The 15,000-nt window shown below is 37.2% G+C and overlaps 1 protein-coding gene across 3 annotated transcripts in view; it reads left to right on the forward strand.

The window, feature by feature from the left end:
- Positions 1-15,000, forward strand: part of STK32B (serine/threonine kinase 32B) — a 162,427-nt gene that overhangs the window by 21,467 nt on the left and 125,960 nt on the right. For all 3 annotated transcript variants that reach the window (XM_051616551.1, XM_051616549.1, XM_051616550.1), the window contains exons 2-3: positions 3,842-3,897; positions 12,765-12,916. In XM_051616551.1, the coding sequence (XP_051472511.1) occupies positions 12,798-12,916 (119 nt within the window). In that variant the 5' untranslated portion in view covers positions 3,842-3,897; positions 12,765-12,797. The remainder of the gene's footprint in view (positions 1-3,841; positions 3,898-12,764; positions 12,917-15,000) is intronic.

The raw sequence follows: 15,000 nt of genomic DNA on the forward strand, positions 1-15,000 counted from the left end.
ATGTTTGAGATGTATTTGATCAAGTACCTGTAATGGCTGGGATGACATTTTTTGACTTTTACAGGGAAGCAGGGTGCAACCTTTCATTTGGCTTGTGAATCCCAATAACCATCATCTAAAATTTTATTCATTCAAGATCAAACCTCTGGAAAATGCTTTACAGGGGGCTATTTCAAAACAATGAAAATAATCAAAGTAAGTTATATTCACACTTAAAGTTACTCACAGGGCCTTGAACCTGTGTAGTAGAATTTATTTAAGGATTACTTGAGCATGACTAAATAGAAAGAAAAAAATACTTTCATTTATATGCATATATAGCTCATTGCTGAAATTAACAAGCATCCATCACTCTTATATGGTATCATGCAACAGGTGCCATAAATGCTGATTGGTTTTCTCCCTTAGCCTAATATCTGTTTTATTTCATAATCCTTCTCAGTTTGGATTTTATGGTGACTTTTTTAGGGATGAATATGGGAAATGGGGAAGGGGACATTATAATACTTCTTGATTTTTCCAAATGGATGAAAATCAATGAAACAGAAAAAAACCCTCCCTCATACGGTTGTTAATGCTCACTTTCATTTAATGGATTTTTCTGTATAAAAAATGAGCTGAAGACAATATAAACTCATTTTGATTTCTGAAAAATGTCCATGCTCTAAGACTCAAATTCAGAGCTGATATCTAAGATCTCAAAAGTATGTTGTGGTAGTAAAATGAAAGAAGTGCTTTTAAAAGTTGGAAAATATTATTTTTCTTCTTGAGTAAAGGATACCAAGAAAGCTATTTTCAAAAGAGTAATAGTCATATCACTGTTACCAAAACAAGTGTCCTTCTGACAGCCACACCATTATCTCAGTGGGGCTTTGCACTAGAAAAATACCATCAGCTACAGCACCAGGCTCCGTGAGTTAGGCATGTCGTGTTTTAGAGGACAAAAATAAAATACTTGTGATATCTTTGTTGCACAGAGGAAATAACAGTGTCTGACCTTGATGGTATTTTAAAAATTGGAAATGCCAGAGGTCATAGTCAGCTGTAATTCTTCTCAGAATAAGTGGTGGCCCTGTGGTGTTGAATGTTCACCAAAAGGGAGAAAAAGCACATACAAAACCTGAAAGAAAAGTGTGATAAACAGAATAAGCCAAAAGTTCTGAGAGTGTGAGATCAAAAACACCTCAGGAGAATGACTACTGCAACATGAAGGTGCCAGTGAACTCAGCCTGACTCTTCACTGTTTATAGGGGCTGCAACACAAACGTGATTTCCACAAGGCTGATGTGGTGTGGATGGGACTGTTGCTTAAAACACCTTAGTGTTACTCAGCTCAATTTGGTATTGCTCTCAACTATAAAATAATTTTTGTTATTGTTTCCTAATGAATTTCCCCAGTTTTTGAATCTGCATTTTTGAGTATGTTGGAATGATCAAAAGAGACCAAGTTGTCTCAGCTTAGTGAATTATACTTTTCCAGAAAACCCCAGTGGCTGCAAGCCTGGCTCATTTCAAATGCAGGCTCAGGTGTGTTTCGATACTTCCATAGTCACTTAACGTTATCTTTATTATCTTTTCCACAAAACATGTCGCAATCATTGTACCATGATGTAAGGCTTATGGGACTGTGAATTGTAGAAAGAAAATACGCTTTTTTCTTAATGAAGATCTGAAAGTGTAACATCCCATTTTCTATCCATGTTAAACATAAAAATGGAGAAAATTTGATCAAATGTTGTGGCTATGTTTTTTAACCACTTATTTGGCTTACTACTAATTAAATTACATGGTTTGATGTCTCATTAAATAATTACATTCTTACAGAAATCCAATTTACAGTACAATCAAATTATAAAAAGTTGTTCTAGAAATTCAAAGCAATAACCACCATGAAAAAAAGGAAGTACAGAGAAATAGAATAGAAATTCTATGGACAATAAAAAATGTCCTTGTCATAGCTAAAAATAAATGCTTAATCCTAGATGTTTTGCAAAAACAAGATAATTCATCAAACTGATGCATTTCAAAACCCGAGAGGCTTCAGGATGATAATGTAGTCAAGTCCTACTGAAATGTGGTTTGACTCAAATTTAGATAATTACAGACTGTTTCTACAGTTTTCCAGGTTTTTTGGGGGGGAACTAGCCTCAGCTGAATTAATGCAAGGTAAAGAATAAATCCAAACGATTCTTTCTTTAAGGAAAGTGTTTGTTACAAATTTATAAAATAAACAGGAAACATCAGAAGGTTTGAAAACAAGAGGGAGACACACATGACATCAGCACCTTGGTGGGAAAAATCGCTGCATCTTCTCTATCAAAGAATGTATGAGATTAACACATAGTTTTGAATCTTTTCAATGTGATATTGAATTCCTACTTAAATTTAAGGATCAACTGAAAGATCCCAGTCATCAGGCTCTCAAGTCTTCCATTCAGGGACATGTTCTTGGGAGGGATGACCTGTGGCAGCAAGATTTAATTTGACACAAGTCTGTGTGGAAGGTGGTTTTGCTAAACCTATCATCTTGTTCCATCACACCAATATTGACCGGCATGAATTACAAGACAGTGCCCCGTTGGTAAAATCTGTGGCCAGAGACCACAGCTGCAGGTCACTGATGGACAATCTTGCTTCTCAAACATCTGGGTAACCCTAACTCTTATATTAAAAGTGACTTTAATAGTGTAAACGGGATATTATTGAAATGGGGAAAATACAATTTTAGCCCATTTTAGTGGCTTGACGTATATCAAACTTACAACTTTCATAGGACTTTATGATTACTTGAGTCACATTTGTGTTGAGTTTGTTCATGTTGCCACATTTTTCCAGTCACAGTGTGTCTCCATAGTTTTGTCAGTTCCTGTTATGGCAATAACAGGGTCATAGATGGAGATACATGACCAAAACCAGGAACACGAGAAAGTTTTAATTTAAAAAAAAAATCCTGTTAAGTTGCACTGAACTTTGTCAACTGCAGTTCACTGAGTTTATCTGCAAGTGTGATGCTTTTCTGACAAGTGACTGAAAAAATGGTATCACACTTTGTCATGTTTGTGTTTCAGTGGCTCTGTATCCAGTTTTTCAGGATGTTGTTGGGTATTTTTTAAAACCACCAGATGTACCAACGAACCAGAGATTTGAAGGTCATGCTGTGTTCAGTCTCATGTAACATGACCAATAATGACATTTCTGAGAAATGAAATTTCTCACTCATCTTCCCAGCAAACCCCTTCAGCATCCAGAGCAGACTGTGGTGTCACATTTTCAGGAAGCAGGAGTAAATTCATTCTGCTGTCAAGCTAAAATGAAATCTCCCAAATCCAACTTATGCTGCATCTATGAAATAATCTTACAGTGTTAGCATTTTGTATTGTATTAAGGTGGCAAACTTTGGAGGGATGATCCTGCCAGCTCATTATGAGACAAGCTCCCATCACTGTAACAGAATATGGGAATTATCCTGCAGTGATTGCTGTAACAATACTATGCTTGTATTACTATGCATCTGTAAGAAGATAATAAAACTTACCTGAATTATCCAGCATCCTTTTAATAGGTCTTATTCTTTCTGGAATATGAAATGTTTCTTTTTTGAGATATTGGGCACTGGAGGCATTGGACCAGGAGGAGTTGATGAATAAAAATAATGGAGCGTATTTTAGAGCAAACTTCCTATTTCCTAAATATTTAATAAATTTGGTGTTCAAGAGAAAAAGGAAATGCTACATAGTAAAATTACATTACTTGGAAACAGTCTTCTTTTTTAATCCAATTTCTGATTCTGATTTAGCACTTTACAAATTATTTTCCTTTTCTTCTCTCCTTTATTTTGCAGTTAACTTTGACCACTTTCAAATATTGCGGGCAATTGGGAAAGGGAGTTTTGGAAAGGTAAGAATCCATTTATTTTTAGCAGTTAAAAATCAAATAAAGAATTAATTTATTTATTTCTGATGTGACCTGATTAAACTATGGTAAAGGTATATAGATTTTGTAGCCTGTTGCTTCTTAGAGACATCTGATCATCAGTATGAACTGACTTTGATTATTCATTGAATTATCTCTCTTAAAATACATTAACTAAAATTGGTTGAGTAAAAATGGTTGTAATAATTGTCTCCTCTACAGGGATTAGCAGAATTTAGAAATCAGTCCCTAAAACAAAACAAAAGACAACACAAAAGTAAGACCAAAATACTTTTTTACACAGTCCACTAGACTGATCTTGTTCTTAAATCTCTGGACTTTTAAATGTCTTTAAAATAACTGCAGTATTTGAAAGACACTTCACATAGATTCAATACACTTGGGACTGTATAACTGCCATACACTATAATTATGATCATTGAATAAATATTTGTTCAATTTAACAGGCTTTTGCTGTAACAGAGAAGATGAATAGTTTGCTTACACACGAGTAGATGACCTTTCTTTCCTATAATAAAGACTATAACAAGGTTTAAAATTTTTAATATGGGTAAATAAAAGGCTATGCAGTTATATAAAATTGTATTATAAAAATATTATAAATAGTTATTCACAGGAATATATTTGAATGAAAAATATTACTTCACTACTAATCAAGCAATAGCTATCTAGATCTTTGTTTAAACAATTCTTGAGCATATGCCAGCTGAGTGTTGGTGAGCTACTCCTGTAGTTGTGCATTAAGCACATACACAGGATTTTGTTGGCTCTTGGCCTTCCATGCAGAAAAATTACTTTCAGTTTCAGAGGCTTGAAGTATTTCTCACAGAACAACATGGTCTAAATGGCATGGTCCTTATTTGTTTCAGGAGATTTCAAGAGAAACCTTCTTTGAGGTTGGTAGGAGAATATGTTGCCAGTGCAAAATGGTGTTCCAAAATCCCATAAAAGTTAGGGCAGCTGGAGATCTACAGTTGTTTATTATCACAATACAGTGATGGAATATCATGTTAAACTAAATAGAGGCCCAGGAGGGCAAGTTAGATCCAAGATAAGCAATTAAAGATATATCCAACTCATGCTGGCCATAACAAGATCACCTGCACCTCTCTCTCTTCAAAACTCCGCACCTATACTGCTTCTGCCCTTTCAAAGAGACCCTCACTCTTCAACATCATGCAAAAAAATAAACCAAGCTCATGTGCTTTATGAAAGCTTTCTGGTTTATGTTTGATGCACTCTTCTCCATGGCATTCAGGAAACCAATGAATGTCTCTATAGTATTTCTAGAAACTTCTAGTTTTCTTATGTGTTCATATGGCTGCAGTGTTCCTGTGAAGCTGTTTGGGGGACAATGGAGTTTCAGAGCCCCAGTAGAACATGTTTAATGCAAGAAAGGAGTCAAACATAATCACAGAATCACAGAATGTTAGGGGTTGGAAGGGATCTCCCAAGATCAATGAGTCCAACCCCCTTGCCAGAGCAAGACTAGAAAAACTAGGGCAGGTCACTCAGAAAGGCATCCAGACAGGTCTGTATAGTGTCCAGAGAAGGAGACTCCACAGCCTCTCTGGAGAGCCTGTTCCAGTGCTTTGTAACCTTCACAGTAAAGAAGTTCTTCCTCATGTTGAGGTGGAACTTCCTGTACTCGAGTTTGAATCCATTGTTCCTCCTCCTATCACAGGGCACAAGTGAAAAGAAGTTGTCCCTGCCTTCTTGACATCCAGCCCTCATGTATTTATAGACATTAATTAGATCCTCCCTCAGTCTTCTCCTCTCTAGACTGAAAAACCCCAGGTCTCTTCACCTTTCCTCATAAGGCAGGTGTTCCAGTCCCTTAATCATCCTTGTAGCCTCCGTTGGACTCTCTCAAGTCCCCTCTAAAGTTAAGTCCTTATTTTGCAGCTGTTAAATGAAACAGAAGAGTCCTTGGTGTAATAGGCTTATTTTTCCCAAATGAATGCAAGCTTCTGACCAATCACCTTGTTTTTCCTTCCAGACACAGGGAAAAAAAAAAAATCAATTTTAAAATGACTTATTATACCATAGACAAAAGCCCAACTTGGTAAATCAGTTACCATTTAAGTGTTTTTCTCTGTGAGTCAGTCTTGCCTTTATAGTTCATTTAGAAGTCTGGCTGCTGGCAACTTTTCCTATTACTGTCCTTCTGGAAGGACCTGGCAGCAGAAACGTCAACAAATGATGCAAGACCTCTAATCTCTATTGACTTGCTGTTTACAGTTTGGGGTCTATTGTGCTCAAGCATCCTGCAACACGTAACACCCCGTTTGGTACCCCACCTTCCTTGAACTGCCTTCTTCTTTTACAGCTGCTCTGTGGCCTTTTCTGTTTTTGAGAGCAGTAAGATGTTTTAAGACATGCTCTACTTTGTTAATTTTATTGCTGTTGGTACAATGGTGCTCTCTCTTTCAATATTTCTCAAGTTACTGTGGTTGCTACAGCAACCTTAGGCCTCTGCAGGATGTTGCTGCAGGAGGTATCTGATATGGCAGAAACTCCATGCAGCTCAGCTCTCTCTTGCGTGCAGGGCTCAAGGTAATTCTCAGCACCTTTTTTCCTCCATTGGGGGCAGCCGCTTCAGCAGCCATGCTCTGTCCCTCCCAGCTGGCTTCAGAAAACAGCTCTCTCCCTTTTCCTTTGGTATTTTCAGTTCACAGTAGCAACATTTGCTGTTACAGGAATTCCTAGGTCATTTGGTAAATGCTTTATATCTCAAGCGCTTGTCTTTTGTGAGAGGTGGCCAACTGCTGTAAGCTGCTGCCTCAGCACACACTGTGTCTTAGGGACATGGTAAGAGCAGGTGCAGTCTTGAATGTGTTGTAGCATCTTCCTCAGGAAAAGTGAAGATACATCACAGCAGTTGTGAGGAGGGTAGGAAATTAGTATGGAGAGAAGAGAAACAAAAAGCATGCTCTTGTTTCCAGAAACAACTAGGCTGGTTTCTCTCTGGAAAGGCGGTCTCTGGGAGCTCGGGTTACACCCTGGTAAGGGACAGATAAAGAAGGTGAGCTCTGAGCCTGTGTAGGACCATCACAGTCACAGCTCCTCTCTAAGTCATTGGTTCTTTTGTTCAAGCCAAATGAACCAAGCTATGGCAGACTGGTGTGTGACCATGCACTGAACACTTGTGTCCCCTCCCCCCGACACACATATACATACCTGGTGTATGTATCTGTATCCACCAGTACATACAGATACTGGTACAGACCTGTGAGCTGCTGAAAGGGTGACAGTGGTACCCAAGTGAGGTACATGTCACACCACTAATAGTAGCTTAGCTGGCTTCAGTGATCTTGCCTTGCTAGGAAGATGATGGTAGCTTTTTGCTTATACTCATATATCATCATATATAACAGGAAATATTGGGGGTTATGTTTTTGGTGTTTTTTGTTCTTGTTGTTGTTTTTGTTTGTTTATTTATTTTTTTAAAAAGACCTTTAAGCTAGTTATGCTTGCCATATTCCAGCTATTAGTACTTCCACATATCTTTGAAGTGGATGAGGTCATGGATTTTGTCAAAACAGCTGTTATTCATATATTAAATATTTCCTTTCTAAGACAATTCAGAAGTAGACACTTTAACATACTCAAACCAAAAATGCTGAACACTGATTTATTTCTTTATGCTATGTGATACCTTAAAAATACTCTCTTATGCTTAATCTGGCTAATTTTTTCCAGTTCGTTATATGTAGAACCATCATTGTTATCCAAACAAAATATTGCAAAAAAATTGTGCATTTGAAGATCATCCAATAAGTACAAAACTGACTAGGAGTGAAATGCAATAATTATAATTGTTCTTTACTGCAACAATAACCATAGTATTGCAGGCTTACTGTCAGAAATAACTGTATTCAGGTGCAACAACAAGATTTCATGGATATTATGCTACCAATTTTATTCAAGTTCTCTGTTCATCTGATTTCCCTAACTTAAATTCAAATTATTATTTCAATGTACAAACTCTTTCTCCTGTTTGTCTAAGATGCTGAGACACAGAACTTAGTTCTGATTAATTGGGTTGTACAAAACAGTGACTTCTTATGCTGAAGTAATTGAAATTACACTGTGTGAAACAGATGGGAGCCCAGAATCACATCTGCACTGAGGGAGAGTACTTTACTAAATAATATGCTAAGTATTGCAGGAAAAAAAAAAAAAAAAAAATGCTGCTATCCTAAAAGCAACCTGATGCACAACTGTGGAATATTAATATCATTTGACAGTGTAAACACAATTTTTAGCTTGAGTTAATGTGAAAGGAGACTAAGCAGATGCTTGGTCCTTGCTCCAGCTGTTGTGGTTTGCTCAGGGGAATCTAGGAATGATTCCCCCTATTTCAAGCAAATTCCCTGGCAGAGTAAAACCAAACTTATGGCACCCATTCTCCAGCCTCTGTGTAAATCTTTCCAAGTCTGCTTGTAGGCTGAGATTATGAGCATTAATTTTTCAGGGTATGTGGGTTAGAACAGACAAGGCAGCAGCATTTTAGGTTCATGCTTTGCAGATTTGACAATTCCCACATCAAGTGTGGAACATACAGCTGATTTCTATCTTGTTGTCCCCTACATTTAGGTGAGTGTCTTCTGCCCATAAAGTGCCACTTGGGCTGTGATTACTCTGCCCAGTCCGATCTCCTGACATACTTGGTGCATAAGTTCACAATACATGAGCAAGGCTGAGATGTGCACTCTAGCTGACAGCTCTCCACCTTACAGTGGTCTAGCACAAAGAAGCTTTCTCTGACAGAGGTTTTGTGCCTCTCCTTTTTTTATGACCTATCATGAGACCATATCATGAGGTAGTTTGAGAAGTCTAAGTACTCGTGTACCAAACTCAGACATAAATAGCTTTATTGAGAATAAGTAGTACTATTTCCCGATGTTCTTTCTGGACCAAGCACATGGTAGCTAGAAGTCTTTTGAAGCTAGTGGGAAACAAGAGAAATCTGTGTTTTGCAGCAAGTTGGATTTTCCAGCCATCACCATCTTTTGCTCTGGAAGTGCTTTTCTGAAGTTACCTATAGCTGCTTCACCAACACAGCACTATGCAGCTTTCTGCAACAAAACATTAGCAAATTCTGCCCTAGTTTTCCTTAGCTTAACTCTGTTGCTTCACTTACTTTGCTCTGCAATAGCTCATAGTCACTCATGTGGGTGACTGCTTGTCACCCACAGCAGTCTCAGTGGCTGTGTGACCTCTTAATCCACAGATCAAGCTCTTTCTGTTATTTACATGTGAAGTCAGGGGAGATCCAAGAAGGTAGCTTAGAATTGAACCACAGTGTATGTTACTCCTGAAAAATGAAGTTGAGCCCTGAAGCCGTAATCTATTGGTTTTGTTCCCCTGGTTCTGAAGGAAAATGACTAGAAGTCCACTCTGTTCAAGTTTCTTTTAATCTAATAGTTTTGAAGGCAACAAATTGTTACCTTCTCCCAGATATAAAAAAGATACAACCCCTTGATAATAGCTAAGACATTTTGAAAAACTCTCTTTAGAAAGGGAGTATTTTCACAACAGACTTTTAAAAATAAGCACCAAATTCATGGGGATTCATATGCCTGTCTTTAAACATGTACAACACACATGCCTACATCCAACCTAGCTACCTACAGTCTCTTAAGAGGGACTTTCTAAGAGAAGCCATCCCTCTAGAGATGGCCCCCTGGACCTATTTAGACATGTACCTTAGGTGGAGATGGATGTGCTTGTCCCTGTCTGCTGACTATGAAGCTGGATAACTGTTGAGTTTGTGGTGCTTCCATTTAGTTTAAAGCATCACCTGTAGCTACTGCTGAAAGCAATCGCTTCAGCGTGCGCAGGGCACTGCCTGGGCTTTGGCAAGTGATACTCCAGAAAAATTGAAAAAGGATGTTTTAGTAATGTGAGCGTGACAGGCTTCCTTACTGCTCTGTGTAAATAAGGCAATTCTGCACACACTTCTACAATAATGAGTCATCACAGAATTTGTTTGTTGAGGTGCCAGAGCACCTGTTTGTCCCTATTTTTAAATTACACCTTTGAAAAGAATTTAAGCCATAAAACCAACCAACCAGTTTCAAACATTTCCCATTAAGAAGCTCAAGGGCTCAAGGGCTTCTTCTTTCTTGAGGCAGGGGAAAAGTTCTGAAGAACTGTTGACAGCCAGCAGGTAGAAATGCCAGGGAAGGTCTCCACTACTATTCAGAACTGTCACAGAATGTCAGGTATTTTTCACATTAACTTTCATATGGATAAAGCTTGGTTTTCCTGACTCTTTTTAGGAAGTAACTTTAAAAAACCCTGTGGATTTTGAAACCATGTTAAAAAGATGGGCGGAGCTACACATGGCTAGAAAATGTTTACTATCATTCTGTTTGAAAGCTGTGTGCTAGGCAAGCTTCTACTACCCACAGAAGGTCTGTTTCAGCTGTGCTTAGTACCCTTGTCTTTACTGGCAGGTAGGAGACCTGAGTGCCTTCTGCAGTCACAGCTGTCATTTAAAACCTATTGACATTACATATTTAGATGCTGTATATGATCACAGTTTACCCCATTGGTCAAATCTATAATTCTCAGCTGAGTAAAGCCCCATTCTCTCAGCACTGTTACTAGTCAAAGGTTCAATAGGGAGACTTCTTTTTTCACAGGATAGGAGACTTCTGCAAACACCTCATTTTGGCCAAGTTCCATATGAAAATCATTCTGCAAATTCATTGAAGTAAATGAACTTCTGGACTTAGATTCTGAGCCAAAATCCATAAGCGTTGTACTTTATAATATGATTCACTATATTAGAGTGTCCACGGAATCTTGGACAGGATGTCAGGAATTGCCCCTACAAATGGTACTTATACTGTTGAAGAGCTTGTGTCAGCTTGAACAATTCATATTCATCCCTCCATTTCAGTTTAAGCTCCCCTGCTACCTTTTCTTCCCCCACAAGGCCAACCCTAATTCCCTATTTTTCCATAGCCTGGGTTCTTTCTATATGAGTTTGAACCTTTAGTTACATTAAGGACATCACCAACATTCAGACTTACCATTACAGCCCAAGGAGGTAAATGAAACAAAACTTCATTGTGCAGCATTGATGGGTTCAAGACAAAACATTGCCACCCATGTTTGACTTAATTAGTAGAACTTGTCCTGACATTAGAAAAGGTGATTAGAAACTCTGCTTAATCATACCTTATCATTATAGGTTAAAGGTACTCTAGTAACTCAAATCTTTGGAGTAGATGTAAGCTCAAGGACACACTTAATGGGAATAGACTTGCAGAGAAATAAATATGGTTCAGTTTCATTGGTCCAGTTCCTCTTGGAGGGACTGGAAAAGGGTAGGGAAAGAAACATGTACTGATGATATGCTCCTGGAGCCTTTCCTCTGATTTAAGGATCTTCACCCCGGTGATGGTCACTCATCACCAGGCACAGAATCCACATGATGCCCTGTTAAAATCAATGGTTTCAGCTGTGGGAAGTTGACTTATCTTCTCCAGTTTCTGAAATTTGAGCATGCAAATTCCTTAAAAAACAGCTCAAATGAAAAAAATTATTTTTGGTTGGCACCCTGCTGTAATCTGATCTCTGAGCATTGATGTGTGTCTGTACATAACGATACATATAAAGTAATAGTGCCTACACCAGGTGAATCCTTCAGAATACACTTGAATTTAGACACTACAGAGTTGTGATATTTAAACCAGATTCTTCCAGTCCACAGTCTGTGTAGGTCCTGATGACAAAAAATTCTGATTGAAGCATATGGTTGTACCAGTTATATATATGTTGTGTGATAATATTTTCACTAATAATCTCTTGGTTGTGAAGACACATTAAGAGTGTCACTTGAATAAAACCTGATAAATTAACAAGAAAAATAATTCAAAACAGAATTCTGCTGGAGATACAGTTTTTCTCCATGTATGTAGCAGGTAGGGCTGTTATGAAGATGAGGTTTACACCAGCTTTGGGGATGAGATGCAGAATATTCTATATACTGAATACAAAATATTAAATATACTCTTATATTTCTCTGTTGCTATAAATCATATTTAAAATTATATTTCTTAGATGTTGTGCTGGTGACACTCTCCAGCTTTGTTCACAGGGTAAACTATTATAATGAAAATAATTCAGGCCTCACATGGGGTTCTCTTGACTAAGATTTGCTTTTTGCATTTACAAAACTATTTGACTTTTGTAAAAAAAACAAACAACAACCAACAAACAAAGCTAAAGGAAAGAAATTTACTGCCAGAGACTAAATCAGTGTAATGGTCTCTTGTGACTTCAAAAATATTATGATGAATCTCTGAAGGAAAATTCTTTTTCTTTTCAACAATAATTAAGGGAGCATAATTCTGGTATTTAGATGAAATATTGAGCCTTGTGAAGGTAGGCTATGTTTATGAAGCAGTAATCAAGATGTGTGTATTGACTTGTGGAAATGAGGACAATGATTGTGCATTTTCCTAGGCAGGAGGCAGTAATTTCTGTGACTAATGAAACAACCCATGATCCGAGCAACCGGAATGTTCTCCTCCCAGCTTTACCACGTAACTTCTGATCATTATGCCACTTTTTTGGGTACTCATTTCTTCTTATGCAGGCGTGGTGTGTTCTTTTGTTAATATATTAATGACAATCTATTATAAAGAATCCTGCTTAGCTGTAATGTGGACTTTCTGAAGGTGTCATTGTGGCATCCAGATCTAGATTGTTGAAATATTGTAAAAGGTTTGTTTTGGTTTTTTTTTCGAAGTCACAATCGTATTTGTTCTATGTAGGTGTCAAAATTTGCCTTTTACTTTGCTGTCAATTAGGTGTGCATTGTACAGAAGAGAGACACCAAGAAAATGTATGCCATGAAATACATGAATAAACAGAAGTGCATTGAGAGAGATGAAGTTCGAAATGTTTTTCGGGAGCTACAGATAATGCAAGGCCTAGAGCATCCTTTCCTAGTCAATCTATGGTAAGTAAACCTTAAAAATACTATTGAGGAACTCTTGTTTCTTCCTTACCACTAATCAGTTCAGGCTATGGAAGGCTGGAGAGCTGAAAAGAAAAAACAATAAATAAATCGTGACCTCTTTTTTTAAGCTATTTACATTTTGCTGCGGTTTTATTTTTCATGAGTAATTTAAAGACATCCTTTTGTGTTGCAATATTTAAACGTCACATTCAAATTTTCATTTCTGGTTCGGTTTCTCTCCAGATTGTTACAATAGTGTGTGGAAATGTGATGTTCTGCCCAACTTTATAATTTCTTCTCTACAATACCTGGACTAAATCTCTGTTACAAGGCTGTGGAATATCAAACACAACCATTTAGTTAAATTTTTTGCAGCTGGCTCAGAGAAAAGTCAAAGCTCAATTACTCTTAAAAAAACATCTGACATTGAACAACAGAAAAGCATCTTTCTGTCACCTGAAATTTCTCTTGCCTTCCCTGTGTAAGCCACTGCATGCCTTGGTCATATATGAATGTGAGAAAATGTTGGTCAAGTAATGGCTACTTTCAATTACATCAACTGAAAAGATCTGCTGGCTTTTATATAGTGATAGTTGTAATAAAGTGCAGACTTTCCCTCCCTTACAAAAAAATTGCATATCATTTAAGAAAAGGGACCATAAACCATTATGATATGAAAATTCTTCTGATCATGAGCAGCTTGATTGACTGCAGATAGTCCCAGTGCAAAGAGACCTTCTGCTTTTATCTGTCTTTCTGAAGGTCAGTGTCTAAACTACAGATTTTGCCCATCTTTTACCTCACTTTTGATCTGTACAGGTGAAAAATTTCTTGTTGTCAGCTTAGCATCTTTCATAAATTAAAAGCCAAATTATGTTCTGTCTTGAATGAATGCAGCTTTAGGATAATTGCAGTCACTTATACCAGGAAAGGATTTTATCCCAAAATTAATTAAAAAGGACCTAATATATATATGTATATGTATATGTATATATGTGTGTGTCTTCTGTACTCTCCACTTGACATGAATGATCACACTTGAGCTAAACTAATATCTTGTTAGAGACTTAAAGAAAAATATATACACATTGTGACTGTAATACAAAACTTTCCCAGGATATTTTCCAAGGTTCCAGCAACCTGTATTCTGGGAGTTTCTTCACCAAAGATGTGGTATCTCTGTGCTTAAGAGCCTGTGGATTTTTCTTTCATGCTTTTGTTTGATCTCTTTTGAACTCACACAAACTTTTCTTCTTTATCAAGGGATGACAAAGATTTCCATTGTGTAACTAGACACTGTGCAGAAACAGTCATAGGTTAACATGATCTACAAGATACTTCAGTAAACATAACAGTGTTGAAGGACTAAAGATCAAATATTTGTTATGAAACAAAAAGTATGTTAGATTCCAATTACTGAATTATAAACAGCTAATAAATATTCTTTATTTTTTCATGCCAAACATTAAACCTGAAATAAGCAATACCCTAAAATGTGTTGGGTGTGATGATAATTTTTATTGTAAAGAATTAATTTATTCTTCTGGTGCTTCTGAGTTACTGTCACAAGACCTCAAGACTTAAATGTTTTACTGTATGTGTATATGAGAAATGAAGAAAATGAGAGATATGTAGTACTCTAGAATTAACAAAACATTTCAGGCAAAAAGGACATCAGTCAAGATGCACCAGTGCACTAACAATGCTCTATATTCAATGTCTCTAGCAATGCTCATAGTTGAGCAGTTTATCTAGGATGCTTATTAGGGAGAATGACAAGATTTTTCTTTGAAGGGAAGGCATAGGGGAATCCTGCCCACCCATCAAACCACATGATAAATGGCAGATCCAGGGACTTGGTCAGATACAATTAGAGCTGTAGAAAATTTTCAAATAAAAATTTCATTAACTTTTATAATTTTCACCTTGGGTGTTCACCTCAAACATTACACATTCAAGTGTCTAGTGATTCCAGAGTGAGCTACTGGAGAACCTGTACTTCATCATGGGCTAGCACAGCAAAGGAAAGTCTTGAACCCAAATGTCCCCTAAACTAATCTAGTCTATCCCAAATAACTCATACT

The sequence above is a fragment of the Apus apus genome, chromosome 4 (assembly GCF_020740795.1).
Source record: "Apus apus isolate bApuApu2 chromosome 4, bApuApu2.pri.cur, whole genome shotgun sequence".
NCBI lineage: Eukaryota > Metazoa > Chordata > Aves > Apodiformes > Apodidae > Apus > Apus apus.